Source organism: Uloborus diversus, chromosome 7, assembly GCF_026930045.1.
Source record: "Uloborus diversus isolate 005 chromosome 7, Udiv.v.3.1, whole genome shotgun sequence".
Lineage (NCBI taxonomy): Eukaryota > Metazoa > Arthropoda > Arachnida > Araneae > Uloboridae > Uloborus > Uloborus diversus.
The window spans coordinates 106,534,607-106,553,630 of record NC_072737.1 but is presented as its reverse complement, the minus strand read 5'-3'; the positions used below and the strand labels follow the sequence as shown (position 1 = coordinate 106,553,630).

The 19,024-nt window shown below is 32.6% G+C and overlaps 1 protein-coding gene and 1 non-coding gene across 2 annotated transcripts in view; one reads left to right on the top strand and one right to left on the bottom strand.

Moving 5' to 3' along the window:
- The window catches only part of LOC129226402 (cyclin-dependent kinase 12-like), a 171,092-nt gene that overhangs the window by 103,166 nt on the left and 48,902 nt on the right, over positions 1-19,024 (top strand). Inside the window, exon 13 of the mRNA XM_054861002.1 lies at positions 2,248-2,463. Coding sequence (XP_054716977.1) covers positions 2,248-2,463 — 216 coding nt within the window. The remainder of the gene's footprint in view (positions 1-2,247; positions 2,464-19,024) is intronic.
- On the bottom strand, positions 10,872-10,978 carry LOC129227073 (U6 spliceosomal RNA). Its single transcript, XR_008580822.1, has one exon. It is a non-coding gene; the product is annotated as a U6 spliceosomal RNA (small nuclear RNA).

The window sequence follows — 19,024 nt, the reverse complement described above, 5'->3', positions numbered from 1 at the left end:
TTTAAACACCCAAAAATCAATTTCTCTCAAAAGGTGCAATATTTGTCATTGTAACAGGTATAATAAAAAAGTGAATCTAGAAAAAGCTATAATTTAACACAAATAAAAAAAAAGCAACTTTGTCTCACTGTTATCCCAATAAGTGAATGCAGCGAGACAAATATTTTTTAATTAGCAAACTTTTGAACAGTCTAAACTTACCCAGAAAAACGTGAATGATTGTAGCCGTTTGACTTTGGTATGAGCTATTGCCTTTGGCTAGGTAAATTTCATGTTGTCTTGACTCACAGTAATGACATCTACTATATACTTGTTTAGGACTGAGATAGAATAATTTAGATATTCTGGGTTAGTAAATTGGTTTAGTGTCATCTTTTGATATAGCATTTGATAAGAGCGCAATGCTTTCACTGTAGCCTTTGTCTATCACTAGTATAACAGCTTCTTCTCTGTCTATTAAATTTGGCATATTGTAATGAAACAATAAAAAAATTAATTTAAATGGAGTAAGTACAAAATGGAAATATTTATGTGGTATATTATATCTATAAAAGTCAAAATTCCATTCAAGCATCCTTATTTTGAGATGCAGGGCTTTCATAAAGATGTTGGGTGAAAGAAAAGTATAAAGTGGAGGAAGTAAATATATCCAGGGATGGGATTTTTCCGAGTTTTGCCGGAATTCCGGCTTTCTCTGTTAGTTTTTAAAATATTTCCTTGTGTTTTGCTATTTTCAAGCCACATAACGCTCCTATTTTTCTTAACCCTTAACAGGGGAGGTGCAGTCTCACAGACCACTCAAAAGTTCATCCGATCACCTCTATTTCAGTTTCAGTCCGATTGAATGATTTTTCCCAATAGCTTTTTGTTTCGTGTCCTTGAACACCCCCCCTTGCTTATCAGTATCTTTAGGCAAGTTTGTCTGGTTTAAATTTCATTGTATTCTTAGAAGCAGTCTGTGAGTCCGCACTTGCACTTCAGTGTTACAATTTTCGTCAGTAGTAGACATGGCTCTTAACGTTAGAAACCGCGGATATAGGTTCATTTAATCTTATCCGCGTTATGTGGAAGAGATGCAAAATATTCTAGATGAGGTTGAGAGTTGTTTGAAATGTTCACTAACATTACGCAATGATGTTCTACGGACAATGAAGACTAAATTATTTCTCGAAATACGACGCAAAATACTAGTAGTTAAAGGGCTGTCAAAATTTTCCCGTAACTTGATATAATCAATTCTCTGGTACTAAAATGTTCTGTATATATTAAACAACTAAAATGAAATCATTAATAAATAATAGATTCATTTTTTATTACGAATAGTGAGTTATTTACTGCAGCATATGACTTTCTCGAAAAATCTTAAGACTCTAGCAAAATTTCCTCGGGAAAAGGTATATTTTGATTCAAATTTAAAAAATATTTTTCCCCGTGCTAATAAGAGTTCAAAGAAAATCTGAGGGAAATTTCAGGACTGTATCTTAATTACATGATTTTTAAGAATTTTTTTAAATAGAGCGGTCTCTGAGACCTCACGTCCCGTTACGTCCTACTTTTTCACCTCTCCTGTTACAGGTTAAAAATCTGAAATGATTTTTCTTAGTTTTCGGTCTCCATTTTTTATTCTTTCTATTTTTTCCCCCTTAAATCTTTATTCTCCGTGATATCTGGCGAAAACTTATATTAGGAAAACATGTCAACGACATCAAACGTGTGCTTTGCCGAAAACGGCATGCCTTGTTTGAGATTTCAATCTTTTTGCATCCTGCGAATATGTCAATCATTTTTAATGTTGGAAGTTTTTTACTATATTCTACCGTAAATCTACTTATTTTATTAATTATTCCAATAGTATTTTTATTTCTTAAATTTATTTTTGGAAAAATGCGAGAGTCATTCAAAAAAATGTGGTCCTACTCCCCGAGTTTCGGATTTTTATGAAACTTGGCATGGTTACTTTTTTGTATGTATTTAAGGAAGTATACAAAATATTTCTGGTGAATCTCAAATGGTTTAGGCTTTACAGCCTGTTGAAATGTTTGGAATTTCACGGTTTTCGTCACAGTATGTGTCGTATTAATTGCTGATTTTATGATTTTTTTTTTTTGATTTCCTCTTTTCTACTCACTGACCACTCTCATCCCTGCATATGTTATTTCAGATCACCCTTTATTTCTGCAACTTCTCAAATTTAATAACTTCTGTTCTGAACTTGTGTATTAATATGACTTTTCCCTCTTTCTGTAGGCTCTATGAAGGAAAGAATGGCCATCAAAGGCTTGCCTAACTCTATGTCTGACAGCTTCATGTCTGACGGAAGCAAAAAGACTTTTGCTGATAAATGCAATTCCTATTCAAAGAACTTTGACAATTCCACAAATTCTGGAAAAGTTTGTGAAACGTCTGGAGTCAAAGAAGCTCTGTCTAAAGTCTTGCAACAAGCTATTGCTGCTTCATCATCAGGTATAAATTTTCAGGGTAAAGCAATTAATAGTCCCAGTTTCCAGTCGAAATCTACACCCATTAAATCTAATATAGGTTTGTCTGAGGGTGGTGCCAGTAATATTAAAACTTCATACAATAAACATGGGACTCCAGGAAAAAATTATCCTGGTCCTGGCAAAATAGATGTAGTACGTAATCTACCACTGTCCTCTGTAAAAACAACATACTTCGCAAGAGATTCCTCTCAAATACCTGGTCTAGGAAAATAAATATCTTTTCTTTTATTATAGGTTATATTTTGACAAAAATTTTACGAAATGTAGATTGGCATTATTCCATGTACAAAAAAGTATTTGGTGTGATTCAGAGATATGTCTGGGTGCTTTCATTTCATTTACCAATTGCATTGATGCAATCTTAAAATTTTCTATACAATGTATTATTTTTTGAAAATGTCTACCATCTCTGATTGCACATTTGTAATTTATAGTAAGTTTACAAAATTTCTTATTTTAGAAAAATTTTTAATTTTTGCATAATATTCATGAACATTGTTACTTTAGTTTTTTAATGTTTCCTAATTATAAACCTGTACTGTTTTTTTTTTCTTTTCTTTTCTTTTCTAGTTAAATATGTTGTGCTTAAATATTTGCGTTTTTCTTTATTTGGCTCTTTAAGTCTTTGATTTCATAATAACATAACTTTTATATCCATATACAGTCAAACCTCCATGTATCAAAGTAGCAAATTGCCGGGGAAAAATCGATATATAGAAATTTCGATACATAGAAACGATTTTAGTTTATCATAACAATCTCTTAAAACATTAAAATTAAAGCTAGTTTTCGTATGGAACCTGATTTCTAGTTTATACAAGCATCAGATTAAATGAAAGTTTATAATTAAAAAATTAAGTGTGAAACATTTACTGAGCACTGGCATAGTTTCTAAAAAACAAACTGTAATGCTGTTTCATGTTTTTGAGTGAAAGTTTACTGTAAGTTTCAGTACTTTTATTATCGCTTTCTGGTTTCTCATAATAGCAGGCACTCTGCTTGTAAAAATAATAATAAATTTACCTGAAATGACATTTTTGCACCTTCATACATCTTCATTCTTCGGCAATTCAGCTTTATTCGCAACATTAGGGGATTTGCATCTTGACATTGTAATCGAGAGAAAAGTAAAAAATCAACATACTTAACTAAATGATTTTCATTAAAACTAAAAAGACTGTAATGATAATAAACAGACAATAGGGATAACTTGAAACTGATTTTACTGTATTACTGGTTCCAACTAAGATTTGAAATAAACTTGAGGGAATTTAAGAACTCCAGAACAGCCACCTATCTACAAATCCCTCTGCCCCAGATTCATAGTGAGCTTTGTCGCAACCTTTAGTGAACATAATTTTCTCCCCTAACCTTCATTTTTCATAAGACAAAACAGTCTAAAGCGGAAAAAAAATCTACGAATGTCTCGAAATAATTTCAATATATAGAGATTTTTTCAATGTATAGAAACAATTTTTCTATGTAATGGGGCATGGAAATTTGCTTGGATTTTGATATATAGAACATTTTGATATGTGGAAGTTCAATGTATGGAGGTTCGACTGTATATTCAATATTCACGTATGTTTGCATGTGTGTTTATTTGCCTTTTTTTTTCTTAATTTTATTTTTTAGTAAAATTTGCAACATATTCAAAAAGGAAATTGCATATTACATATTTGTTTTATGTTTGCTAAATGATTTTTATTTAACTCATTTTTAAATATTTTAATAACCTTTCAAAAACAAGCCTATAATTTTAAAAGAAGTTCATTGTTTCATTACTTTTATCCAAAAATGTCATTTATTTAACAGTCATTCTTACAAACTGTTACTGAAAATCTTTTTCTCATTTTAGTTTGTATTTGCATTAAAAAACTAATTAAACTTCTTTTGCATTCTACAAATCTATGATGAGTAATCAAAATTAGAAAAAAAGAAAACTTTATTTACTTTTTCTGTGTTCCTTAAGTAAAGAAATGATTAGTCCCTCCTCTAGGTATATTATATCCCAAGCACCTTACATTTATATTAATGCTCATCTTAAAGAGAATAACTAATTTTCTTCATCAGTTTTTATAGTTATAACAAAAATCAGAGGACTTTTTGTACTGTATTTCTAACAAAATAAGGGAAATTAAAAGAATGCAATTTATTCTTTAAATATGACATTTCTGGACTACTCTTTTGCCCAATCTCTTGCTAAAGTTATTAATTTGAAATTTGGCATTGGAAGTGTTTGTACAGTTTGTGTTGTCATAAAATGTCTAGTAATGTTATGGAAATGGGGATGCAATTTAAAATGTTTCACTAAAATTGTTTTTAGTGTCGCAGCGGTGCGCTTATGTCATTTCTATTTCCTTTTACTGTTAATTCTCTCAAATCTACATGTTTTGACCTGTAGGTATGAGGATTTTAGAATTTTGAGTTTTTGTGGTCAGTTTTTATTTATTATTTTTTTGATGCTGTCTTTGGGGGGAAAAAACTGTTTTCCAAAGTACCAATACTTATGTAAAAAAAATTATTTAAATTTTTTAATGTAAAACAACAGTAAAAAGCTTGTTTATTTATTTATTTATTTAAGTTACATTTGTAAGGCATGTATTTATGTGTTTCAGATATTATTAGTAACATATGTTTTGTTTTGAACTCTTAGTATCTTGAACCACATTTACGAGAGATATAAGAACTAAGCTTATAAAAGAACGAAACAGAGTTGCAGAAAAGTACAGAATAAAAATAAGTCCTGATAGACAGTTTTTACATTAGTAACTTGCTGCTGGATATTTACAATAGTAAACCATTGAATAAATTTTTTAAGTTAATTGTATTTTAAAATTTAAACTGAACACTATTTGATTGTTTGCATCTGAAATTGCATGTAGATTTTAGAAAATTGGATTTTTTAGGTCTGGATTGAAAGAGTTAATTGTAGTTTGTTGAAAATACAACACTAAATGTTTACATTATAATTTCTGTATTAGTCTTTATTTAAGGAATTGAAACACAAGTGTTTTTTAACTCATCAATTTTACTCTTATTAAAGCACATTTTAGTCAAAGGCTAAAAATATCTTATAAAAATAGCTTTTTTTTTTTTTTTTTTTTTTTTTTTTTTTTTTTTTTTTTTAAATTATGTCTAATGCATTTGACTTGAACATGCATTGTATATGGATTTTTTAGTTTTGGGGCTGATATAAGTTTGAGTATTTGTTTCATGTATCTCAATAATGCAATATAGAGCAATTCCATTTACTTAATTCCGATGGAGTCTTAAAGATTACTGTATACTTCTTAAGACCTTTATGAACGCTCATAGAAGTAAAACAAATGAATAAATAAAACTTAGATAATGAGAAGCAAGAGAAAAAATTTAAAAAATATATTAATCTTAACAAAGGGATGTACAGTATTTGTCTAAAATACAAATAAATAAAATTAAAGTTACTTAAAATATCAGATTTGCTACCAATATTTTCTGAAGTTTAAATCTCTCCTTTTCTTCACATTTACTTAACATCTATCCTTTTCTTGAAATGTTATACTTTAACTTAGAAAGGTATGGGTGTTTTGGTTTTGAGCTACCCCTAAAGTAGCTTCATTTACTGGCATGCTTTTAATAATCACGTAAATGAATCAGCTTGATTCCCCTCTCCCCCCCAGCTTAAAGAAATAAAATTGCAAATGTCTTTTATTAGTTTGGAAAATCTATGATGTTAAATTTTATGTAACATTTTCATCAATTTTTATTAAGCTTTATTATTATTAGACCATACACCTTTTGTGTTTGGGCTGCAGAAATAAATCTGTGTATCTATTTTATGCTTAGTACTCAAAATGTACTTTTACTCACACAAATATAAATACCAAAGTGATAGTTGGAATTACAGTCTGGGCCAACTAGACTTTTCTGCAACAATACCTACACTTAAGCTTTAAGCCTTAGAATTGCCACTAGATAAGTGGTGGGCTCTTTCCATGACACATTTGAGCCCTGGTCGTCTTGGTTGAAGACAGCAGCCCTAACGGCTTGGCCAGCAGTCGGCAACTGATGGGTTGGGTCAGGTCTCTGAAGAAAGTTAAAAACTGAATCACCAAAGATGTTTTAAAAGTATAAATTACATACTGATTTAAGTGTTTTAAATGTTAGCGTAGAATATGAGGCTTTTTCTGGACCTTGATTAAAAGTTCTAAAGTATCCGGAACCCAACTAAAATGACTTGCTGACCTTGGTGCTGCTAGACCATATGGGACACGGGACAAACTTGACTAATCCTAACAAATTTGTCAATTTTTAATGGAGATCAAGTGCCCTTTTAAACTATTAACCCCATTGCAAGTGAAGCTGTTTCTAGAAAATGTTCCAAATACATGCAACCTTATTAAATCAATGATATATTAATTTCAAGATTGGTAGACTAAGGACTGAGATTTAAATAATTAAAACAATGGTCTTTGATTCTGTGTTGTCGGCAAATATTCAGCACATCAACATTCATTCTTATGAATTTAAATTACTGACTCACCTTTAAAATATGAAACATCATCTTACTTTTAAAAGTTCATTTATTTACTTAGCCTAGTTTTATTTTGAACCATTCCAATAAAGTAATCAATGGTGTAGTTGAGGAAGAACATAGGGGACGGTATTCGTCTACTTAGTTACTTTTACCTTAAATGTTCTTTATGTATTCCAGCTATTTCACATACAGTATAACTTCAATTTAATGGTACCAGAGATAACGATTTCCTCAATTTAATAATTTATTTCACTGGTCCGGATTTGACTGATTTGAATGGCTATGCTCCTCAATTTAACGATATCCTTGATTTAACGATAACTTTTTCCAGTCCCTTCACAATCGTTAAATCAAGGTCATACTGTATGTTGTTGATTCCATTGTAAGGGTATTCATATCATTTGCAATACCTTTTACTGATATAAAATATATTTTTATGAGATGGGGTGTCTAAATTGATTACTGATGTGTCTGAAAACTAAAATCTTGGCCTGAAACTATCTAGTGCAGATAGTGAGTATATAATGACGGGTGAATTTGACACCTCCAGTAGTTGCCACCCTGGGTAAAGGTCCCATCTTGCTCCTGCCTAGATCCAGTACTGCCCCTCTGCCAGGAAGAATTGAAACAAATATCTGGATAAAGAACTTTGCTCTTTTGTAACAAATAAGAAAAAATGACTGCTGCTTTGTTAAGCTTTTTAAAACTTCTTCTACTGAACAATTTTAAAGATCTGTTTTAAAATCATGGTCGTTGAAATCAATGGGGATAAAATGGTATGAAGATTAATTGCTAATTTTAAGAGCTATCTTGCATTTTTATAATTGCTAGTTAGGTATGAATTTTCCCCATTTAATAGTGGAAAGAGATTTTTAGAATAGTTTAAAGTTATTGTTGCCTTTTATAATTGAAAATTGTACTGATAAACACAGACTGTACTTAAACGTTCCTGTGAAGTGATATTTTAAATTATTGAAGTGTATATTATGTAAATGAACTGAAATAAAGCTTTTCTGTTCATAAGATTTTTTTAAAAATATTTTGTGCTTACCTTTTAAAACATAAAAAATATATGTATAAAATTATTATTGTATAATTTGTTTCTTCTACTATAATCATACCATTTTGTTAATAAGCTCTTGAATTGTTGCTTAAAAACTTTTTTTTTTTTGCCTTAAAACGTTATGTAACTAATGTATTTCAATAAAGTTATCTGTTAAAAATCATCATGCAGACTGCAAAATGTGTTTTGTTACCACAAGTGCCCCAAGAATCTATTGCAAGACTTGAAGAATCATCAACTGAAAGTAAAAGTATTGCTCAGTGTTATTTCAGCCCGTGCTTTGGTGTTGTGTTTGAACTTTTTATTAAAAGTGGCCCGAAAAATCAGCAAATAAGTTGTGTTATTCAGAACCTCAAAAAAGTCATGTGAAATTTGCGTGTGAGTGTGTGTTTTAAAGTTCAAGTTACATCGTAAAGCTGTACTTTCAACAAACCTGCTTGCTCCGAAATGAGGTAAGACGAAATTTTATTCTCTTAATTTTTGTTCTGTTCATCAGCAAAGTGTTGATCTAAAGTTTTTTTTTTTTTTTTTTTTGAAATTTTATGCATATCAGACATTTTAATAATTCCTGATTTTTTTTTTTTTTTTTTGCTCTTTCTTTTAAAACAATCCATAACTTGCAATAAAATTACAATCAGTTTCGGGACATTAGGCTAAATATTTTTTGTAGCGAATGTTAGGCATAATCGAGAACAGTTTCTTCAATTTTCAAAGTTGACCAACCAAACAAGCTGTGAAAGAGAAAATTAGTTTAATGCAACTGAAGTTATACGGTATGAACACAAATGCAGATCTGGTACCATAACCTTTTTGGAGTTAAGAATTTTCCTGGATTTAGATCTCGACTCAAAAAATAGCTAAAGTTAGCTTATTGTACGATGTTTCTCAAATTTTGCACTCGCTCCGAAATCTTTAATTTTCTTTATCAATCTCAATGAAAGCATACTTTAGCGCTAAAAAATGTCTGAAATAATTTGCATTGGCGTATTTCCCCCAGATTCTGCCTTTTTTTTCTTCATTACTTGTGGTGCCCACCTAGGGGGGGGGGGTCATGGCACAGACTGTATTTGTCTCATTTTTAGGGGGGATCTTGCTTTTGGGGGGGTGATAAATAGGTGGTGCGCCCTTGATCTTAGGGAGTGGGCACCCCTGTCATTGCTATACATTACAGTACAACCTTGTTTCTCCACACTAACTGAAACAAAAGGAGATCCAGATGATAGAAGATCCGGATAATTCGTGATCGGTAAGTATGGGTAATAAACAAACCAAATCCTTACTGTCTGCCTCTGAGAAGTTGAGCTGTGGCATTGAGCAAGTCCATTTCTTTCAAGGGGGAGCAAACAGTAAGAAGAGGAGTTGTTAGCACAGAGTTGGGCTACCATCAAGCCTTTTGATGTTCAGCCGTTTTTCCTCACCCCTGTTTCAGCAAATGGAATCGTTTAATTCAAATACAAATACAAATACAAATGTGACGACCAGCAACAGGCACTGGGCCCAGCTAGGCTGGTCCTAGTCAATTAATTAGTCCCCAATGAAGATCAATGGCCCTCTTAAAGCTATCCACTCCCTTGCTCATTACCGCCTCTTCCGGTAAGCTATTCCAAGTGCCCACGACCCTGCTAAAGTAGTAGTTTTTCCTGATTTCCAAGTTAGCCTGAGATTTAAATAGCTTAAAACAATGACCCCTTGTCCTGCTTTCCCCGCAAAAATTTAATCCGTTTACATCTTTCATTTTGATAAATTTAAATAACTGAATCATGTCCCCTCTGACTCTCCTTTGCTCCAGGCTATACATGTTAAGCCTATTAAGTCTGGTATCATAATCTAAATCTGAGAGTCCCCTTACTAATTTAGTTACCCTTCTTTGAACCCTTTCCAATACAAAAATATCTTTCTTCAGATAAGGCGACCAAAACTGAACAGCATACTCCAAATGAGGTCTTACTAAACTCCTATATAAAGGCAGAAGAACTTTCTTAGATTTGTTTGAAATAGACCTATTGATGAACCCAAGCATTTTGTTGGCTTTGTTACTAGCAATACTGCACTGTTGACTAAACTTGAAGTCCTGATTTATAAAGACACCCAGATCCATAACATTATCTGCCTGATTTATGACTGAACCCTGTAAACGATATCTCATACGCTTATTTCCAAGACCTAAGTGTAGCACTTGACATTTCCCTACATTAACTGCCATACCCCATTTATGTGCCCACTTAGTAATATGATCTAAATCCTCTTGCAGCTGTTTTACTTGTTCTTCATTTTCGACAATCCCCATAACTTTTACATCGTCAGCAAAACAATTCATGCTTCCAGAAATATTTTCATTGATGTCATTCATAAATATAATAAACAAAAGAGGCCCTAAAACTGATCCCTGAGGAACCCCACTTAAAACATCACTCCAATTAGAATGATTTCCTCTCACAACTACTCTTTGCTTCCTACCAGTAAGCCAATTTCTAACCCAAAGTAAAGTTTTTCCTCCTATTCCAATGTCAGCTAACTTGCTGAGAAGAGCAACATGCGGTACCTTGTCAAAAGCTTTTTGAAAATCAATATAAACAACATCCACACATTTTTTGTTATCTAAAGCTGAGGTAACCTTGTCGTAGAAATGCAATAAATTAGTAGTACAGGATTTACCTTTCCTGAAACCATACTGCAAACTAGTCAACAGACTATTAGTCTCTAAGAACATCATGATCTTAATTTTGATCAAAGTTTCGAAAATCTTACAAATCACCGAAGTCAAACTTACAGGTCTATAATTCCCAGCAAAAATGTGGAACGCTTCACGATTTTGCGTGTCATCCTTGCGCAGGGGCCATGCTAATCTTCTCTGTATCGTTCCAATTTTAGTATATGTACTGCCGAAGCGAGTACAAAACTTAGCGCGGACGCCTGATCAACATTGAGCAGCTGAGGCCAGAACTCCCAACCTCACCAGCCAACAAAGCTCAACTTGCCAGAGGCGAACAGTACATTAGCAGACTGTTTCTTACTACAAAAAAAAAACATAGTTTGCGGTAAACTTGTTTAAAAGACAGTTTAAAAAAATCAAAATAATTTTTCGCCTAATTTCTTTTAAAAAGAATTGATCTACTGTCTTCTAGTTCAAACACGTGTGCCGAATTTTTTCCATCCATGGTGTAGCTAAAAAGATTTTGATGTTCATAAAGTGAACACTCAAATTCAAATGCTATAGCAATAACGTCTGATTCTTATTTTCTGACACAGGTTTGATTCTGTGTGTGTATTAAAAATATGTTGCTAACAGCTGTATGCCCCCTTTCAAATTATTCCATTCCCAGGTGAAGCACGTTGTACAGATTTGAAACCACTGCAATATATAGATAATGGATTTTTTCACGAAATAATGTTTTATTGATAAATAAAGTTTTCTTAGTTTAATTTTTTAACTCTAAATATCATAGTAAGAATGAAAATATTCAACAATTATCAACATTTTATCTGAAAAAGTTTTACTTTTAAATTATTTTCTTTCCCCAAATTTCATATGCTTTATTGTAGATTCAATGCCACACATCACATTTTACTTTGTTTAAATATAATTTACTTTAAAAAATTTTGAATCGTATTCGTTGGATTTGAAATTTTTTTTATAGGAAAACATCATTTAGAGGAAATGAAAGTGTGTTACATGTTGCAGTGGCATATGTAGCATGGGTGACACCCATGGCAGTAATTTGTGGTGTCAACTCTCCCCTTCCCCCCCCCCCCCCTCCTCCACAAACGCCAAAAAAGTTTTAATGTTCTATGAAAACATTTCATACAATTTTCAGAAACAACTACATTTGTGTTTTTTCAAAACTTTAAATGTTAATCTACAAAAAATCAAATAAAAACTATGAATGCTTTTCATATCACTTGCTCTAAATATATATGTGCAGAGTGGTTGTGAGGTCTAAAAACGAAGAAGGTGTATGAAATTGATGGCTCCTTAATTATTTCAAATGTATTTCAAACACAAGGGAAAATAATGGGTGTCAGTTTTTTGGTTTAAGAGAAAATCACCTGTAGGGTCCGGGGTTCCAAAAAAATGTTTGAATTTGCAGTCTTGAAAATGCATTTTAGCTTTATATTTTCCAAAGTTTAAAATTAAACTTTGGGTGCCACCCTCCAGAAGGTTGACACCTGTAGCTAAGAATGCTTAATTTATTTCAATGTGCAATTTTAAATCATATCCAGATGACATTGATACCGAAACTTTTTGCTTCACTGGCAAAGTTTGCATGAAAGGGGAAAATTTCCAATAGACTTCTCTATAACCCCCTAATATTTATTGTAAGCCAGCCTGGGGCAGTTCTTCCACGGGACATTCTTGGCTGCCAGAAATCCCAGACATGCTCTTAAATTGGCAGTTATCGCTTATTCTTTTCTTTCTATGCCACGCTCTATTCATTGCAAATATTGTCAAAAGATGAAAAGCACAATGCCAAACAGATAGAATGTATGCCGTCAAAACAATATGTCTGAGTTCAGCTCGTATTTTTATGTCTTTTTTCACCACTAGTGTTGTAATCGTGTAAAATTTAAACCAATCAGATTCGTTTGAACCTTGTATCTTTTTTTTTAAACTTAATTTAAAAGTAGTTTCCAGAGATCACTACAAACTATATATGTATTTTTTTTTTTTTTTTTTTTGTATCGAACTACTTGCCACTCTACTTTCTTTTAAAAGTAGTGCACTACACTACAAACTACTAAAAAAAGTAGCTACTACAGGTTGCTACTTGTAGCGAGGTACTTCCGACCGCTGCTTTGAGTTATAAATATAAATATACCATTGTGAATAAATAGCCTTAAAAAGAATGCAATAGGAATTTTTAAAATGAATGTTATTTTCTTTAAATTCAAAATGTCAAACATTTTACGCGTAGAAAATATGGTAAGACTCTCTCTCTCTCTATTCTGAACACTCAATGAAATCGAACAAAAATATTCAGATTACGGGGGGTGTTCATTATAGGAGGTAGACTGGATAATTCAAGTATATGTATTCTACTGCGTAAATGGACTATGTTCAGTACTTTGCCTAGCGAACTATCTATACCATTTACTGAGAGAAAGGTGCTTAATTTTAGATTGTGGCTAGTGCAAAGTCATAGGACAACTCTTGCATTTATTCCTTCCTTTTTTAATTAAAAGAAATTTTCATAACGCTCAACAATAAAATTTTACAATACAATGCAATGCTATCGAAGCAATACCTGGAGGGAAAAAAGATATTAAATCTGTTTTTGCTATGGGTATTCTCATGCAAGGTATGTGTTATCATCCAAAAATGAGCATGTTTAATTGCCTTCATTAGTTAGTTATTTGTATGGGCGCTCAAATGCAAAATTTCAAGGGGGGGGGCTCAGATATTTTCCCCGTGGTTTAGCAGGATATTTGCCCATGGAAACCGATTTCAGTACAAATTAGAGATATTAAAATTTGACATTTTTAATAATTTATTAATTATTGGCTGGAAAAGAAATGTTTTTACATTTTTGCAAAGAAAAAATTGCAGAAAGCAAAGAAGTTCTCATTTCTAGTGGGGGCACATGAGCCCTACTTGCCCCCCCCCCCCCATATGGGCGCCTATGGTTATTTGTATTATCGATGTGACATTTTTCAAAGAACGAGCCAATTTCCTCTTATATTTTTAATAGTTTTTAATGGAATTTCAAGCACAAATAAGTATGGTGTCTAAAAGGAGCATGCTGCTGTCTGAACTAAGATAAGAATTGAGAAAAATAGCCTTATTCTAGTTCCTATTCCTCTCTCTTTTCCGCTTGTAAATTTGCAAATTAGATTGAACTTTAAATCTTTTGTTAGATTAATTCAACCACATTAAATTACCGAAGTACAATTTGCTCATAGAACACATAATTTTTTGTGTTACTACGTAGGTCAGTCAGAAATTTAGTTGCACTTGTTAGACAATTTTGATGAAAACTTTTGACAACACTTCAGACATGTACCTTTATCGTGTGACATAACGGCTTCCACAAGACAGATTTAGTTTTTCTGATAATCAGTTGCAAACATGTCTCGACGGCTGCTTGTAGCGTCCAAATTGAAAACGCATGCAGTGGTTTGATTTTGTGGGAAAATGCAATGTCATGTTAAGCTATCATGAAATGGTGTAACATGTTTGAAAATGGACGCACAGATATTGACAACGTTGAGCGCAATGGAAGATCAAGTTTTGGGATCACCTTCCCTAGCTGCATAAACTTTTCACCTCCTGACTTGGATGTTTTTCGTCCCATGAAACAAGAACTGTCAAAGCAACGATACCACTTGAATGACGAAATGAAAGCTGCAACCTAACAATGGTTATTGGACATTGGAAGAAATTTCTTTGCAGAAGATGTGGGAAAACTTATATCGCGCCTCGAAAAATGCTTAAATAACGAAGGTGGCTATGTTAAAAGATAGATTTTGAATGGAACTTTAAGATAACAATAAAGTTATTGTAAAATGTCAATCTTTTTTTTGTTGTTGTTTTCTTGAGCAGTGCAACTAACTTTCTGAATGACCAACGTACTTGTGCGAAATAGGTATATGTGCAGGGTTAGACAAATCCTTGGTGACTTAAAAAAATGCCTTAGCAACCCATTGTTTCACGAAGATAACAAAGAAAATCTATATAAACTGATCTCAGAGTGGGGGAATCTGCCCCTATAAATGTATTCTGGCACGTAAGGTTTTAGTTTCTGTTGAAACTTGGTTATGTGTATAGTTTCCGTAGAAAAAAAGATGAAATAATAAATTTTGAAAGAATTTTAGTGCAGCTGCTTTAGTCTGCAGTTACTATCGTTATTTCTAAAAGGAAGCGATCATAGACAGATCCAACATTCTGGTTTTGAAGGGGTCATTATTAAAATGTAAGCACACAAATCGAGGGGAGTTGTAAGATTATTTCAGTTTTAATTGTCCTCAGTGAGTGCGAGGTAATATCAAAGTTAGGACAAGGGCACCCCCATGGGAAGCTACTGTGAGTCATCGATGTATGTTTGCGGAAATCATATTTATATTACATTGAAAAATTGAGATGCATTTGAATAAAAGTTTTGTTCAACAATGGTCTGATCAGCAATGAATTTCCAATTCCTTGCTGATCACCTAAATTTTGGTTACACCTGGCTCACCTAAATTTTGACATGAAATTAGTTAAAAACAATTATATAAGGTTTTTGTAGATATTTTTGAATAATTTTTGCAAGCATTTTTTAATGTATTTTTTTTTAATTTTCCTTTTTCACATTGTTGGATTTATGCCAAAATATTGACTAAAATTGGAGGAAACTAACAATTAAAAGAGTTAATTAATTAATTTGATTATAGAATATTGCATTGTCATCGGGTCTGAGGTCGCGTGCCAAATTTCAAAAGAATCCCATCACAGGAAGTGGGCGAAATTTCAGCTGCAAGATTCCGTTACAAGATACATACAGGTGAAGCTAATAAAAGCGTGTTAATTAAAAACATTTTATTTGTTAACAAATAGAAGATAGCAGCAGCTGGAAATTTTAAATCATTCAAATTTTTCCATAGAGCAAAGAAATTACTTAGAGAGGCTCCGCTATACTAAGAAATTGAAGCCATAAGTTGCACTGCTGTATCCCAAGATCCTTAGCATCTTGCTAAATATCTTGAAATACATTTTGATTCAAGACACATTCCATTACTGAATCTCAAATGGTTATTAATTTAAACTTAGATATTGTTACAAGTTTATGAGGCACGTTTTTAAAATTGCATTAAAACATGAATGAAAATGCAGACCAATCCGCCAGCCACTTTATGAGTCTCTTTGCGAGATTGGTTTAAAACTATTCTCGCGAAGCGTTCATGTTATCATAACTCCGCTCATCATTGCACCGCTGAATCCCATAATTCTGGCTTCAATTTTATCTCCTTTTTACAAAAACGGATCCAGCAAATGTTCAAGGAAGGGGCGATTTTTTTTTATTTTTACTCTTTACTCTGGAACTTTAATTTCTAAAAACTTTCGAAAGAGTGTACTAAACCCCATAGCTTACCCTTATCTAATCAGAGGTGTCCTACAATTGTGTTTCTTTCGAAAAATATCCTTTGAACCTAACCCTAATATCATCTAAGATCGTCTAAAATGTAGATTTTGGAGTTTCAATTTCGAAAAAAAATCCTGTAGAAACTTCCGGTTTCTATCCCCAGTGTAATAAGAGATGGGCTACGATTGTGTTTCCAAGACTTCAATTTCAGGACAAGACTAACACCATCGAATATTGTGTAAAATTGCATTTTTGAGTTCCTGCCTCTCGCTCGAGGAGGGGGCGATCGCCCCTCCCTTGTGTCCGTCCTTGCCTTTTTACCATAGATGGGGCCTCTCTATGTAAATTTCTTTACTTGATGAATTTTTTCGATCATTTTCCAACAATCAAATCGCGTCAAAGGCTTTCTCGATCAGATCCCATTTTTATATGATTTATCTTTCCCAATGTTGTATGAAATGAGCTATTTTTATTCGAGCAAATGATAGCAAAAATCAGGCCACCCTGGACAGGATTAATGCCGAAATAGAATCAGCGCCTGTTTGATGCAGTTTCACAATGGGGTCGTTTCCAAAATTTTAACAGTATTTTTTTTTTTTTTTTTTTTTTTTTCTGAAAGAGCATGCTTAAAAATATAGGATGGCATCACAAATGATGAAATGCCATTTTCAAAGAGCAAAATATTTAATTCACATCTTTACTCACGTGTATTGGCAACGATATGGTTGATAGCAATCGAAAGCGCAATTTTAGTTCGCCTCTCGATTATCATAACGCAGAATCGCGGTAGAAAGATACGGCAAAGTGCATCATTTGTGACGTCATAAAGACCACGCCTTGATTCAAAAATCGGACATTTTAAAAATTAATTAAAAAATAACTGTTGGAAAAATAAAAGTATTTTCTGGGTCCATGTTTTTTTTTTTTTTTTTTTTTTGCTTATTCTATCAGTTTCAGTGACAAAAAGTACTACTTTTGACTGAAGGAAACAACCCCATTGTTTCAAAATTTTTCCAGAACATAACATTACTTTTTAGTCCAGGATCTGAAGGGGGTTGAGCATGCATGGAAAGGCTGACGCAATATTATTTCTGATTATTGTTACATGCACGATGGTGATTATGAAACCACATGTCGTCGCCCCCCTGGGTGATCGACAACCCCGGGGGAGGGGGGAAAGCAGTGGGGGAGCCGTTTTCTAAAACACTCATAACTCGCGAACTATTTGAGATAAAACACTGAAAAAAGTGGCAATCGACGCAACAAAACAAGGGCTTCATAAAAGCTAAATATGATTATGGACCTATCTTTGTTGGTTTCCTGAGTAAAATTCTATTTTTCGCAAACAAGCAAAATTTTTGAATAAAATACGCAAAACAAACTTTTTTTGACCAAAATAAATTCCAAATCAAAATTTTTTGATTTTTTTTTCAAATGAAGTCCAAAATATCATTATTCAGTTTGTTAAAATCATTTAAGTACTGTTAACACGTTGAAAAACAAAATGACAGTAGCAAGCTCGAACACGATTTGCATTATAGTTCAGGATCTGAAGGGGTATTTTGAGCATGCATGGAAGACCTGACGCAAAATTATTTCTGATTAATGTCACAGGCACTATAGTGAATATGAAACCACATGTCTTCGCCCCCCTGGATGGTCGACAACCCCGGGGGAGGAGGGAAAGCAATGGGGGAGCCGTTTGCTAAAACACTCATAACTCGCGAACTATTTGAAATAAAACACTGAAAAAAGTGGCAAAAGATGCAACAGAACAAGGGCTTGAAAAATCTAAATATGTTTATGGTCTTATCTTTGTTGGTTTTTAATTAAAATTCCTTTTTTAGCAGCCATGCAAAAATTTTGAATAAAATACGAAAAGCTTTTTTTCAAAGATAAGTTCTTTTTTAAAATTATTTAACCGTTTAGGAAATCAATAAGACCTGAAATTTCATTATTCAGTTTGTTTGAAACTACTTAATTATTACTAACGTGAGCGTTAAAAAGCGAAATAGAAAATGCAAACACTTGCCTAAGCTAGCGCATTGAATAAAACGGCAGTATGCTAAGGAGAAAAAAATAGCCTTATTATCCTTATGACGAACTATTCTTTCTTCAGTTTACAAACTTATTCTAATTGCAAAGTATTTAACTATGGCTTTAATTTTGTTATATACTGCTTTAAATTTGAGAGGAACTAGGGAACCAGGCCCAGAGTAGTTTCAATTCAAAGATAATTTTAATTTATTTCTATTAATTTGTGTTTTCAATTTGCACAAAAGAATATTGCGGGTATTGTTTTGCGGATATTGCTTTTTATAATTTACTCAACAAAGAACAATGATACAAGAAATAATATGTACTAAATAAATATAAAAAATGAGAAGCTTGAGCTTTCATGAAAACGAATATAAATATAAAATTGTACACTAGAGTTCAAAAAAAATAATAATAATAAAATTAGTAAAATAATGCGTATTAAAAAATAATTGTAGAATATCAATATGCATACATAATGCATTAATGTATCAGAAATTCTGAAAGCTGGATCATACTTTTTTTTGTTGACTTGTAATTGTTCTATTGAATCGTTCTCTTCCGAGTACTTTGTAGTTTATGGGGTTTTGCTTTAGTCTTAAAAGCACAGTATTTACAGCAGGATGAATTATTAATAAAACAATTACAAGATTATTTACAGTTCTTGCCTGCGCAGGGTGGAATTAAACTCTCTGGTAACACTGGCTGCATCATAAGGTGTGGGGCTTTATTGTTTTATTGTCATTCAAGTGAAACCCAAACTTGGTTACATCTAAAGGCACTGCTAAGGTAGAGGGAAATTGATTCAATAGTACAGTTGAGCAATACTTCTTAGCACATGTTGGAA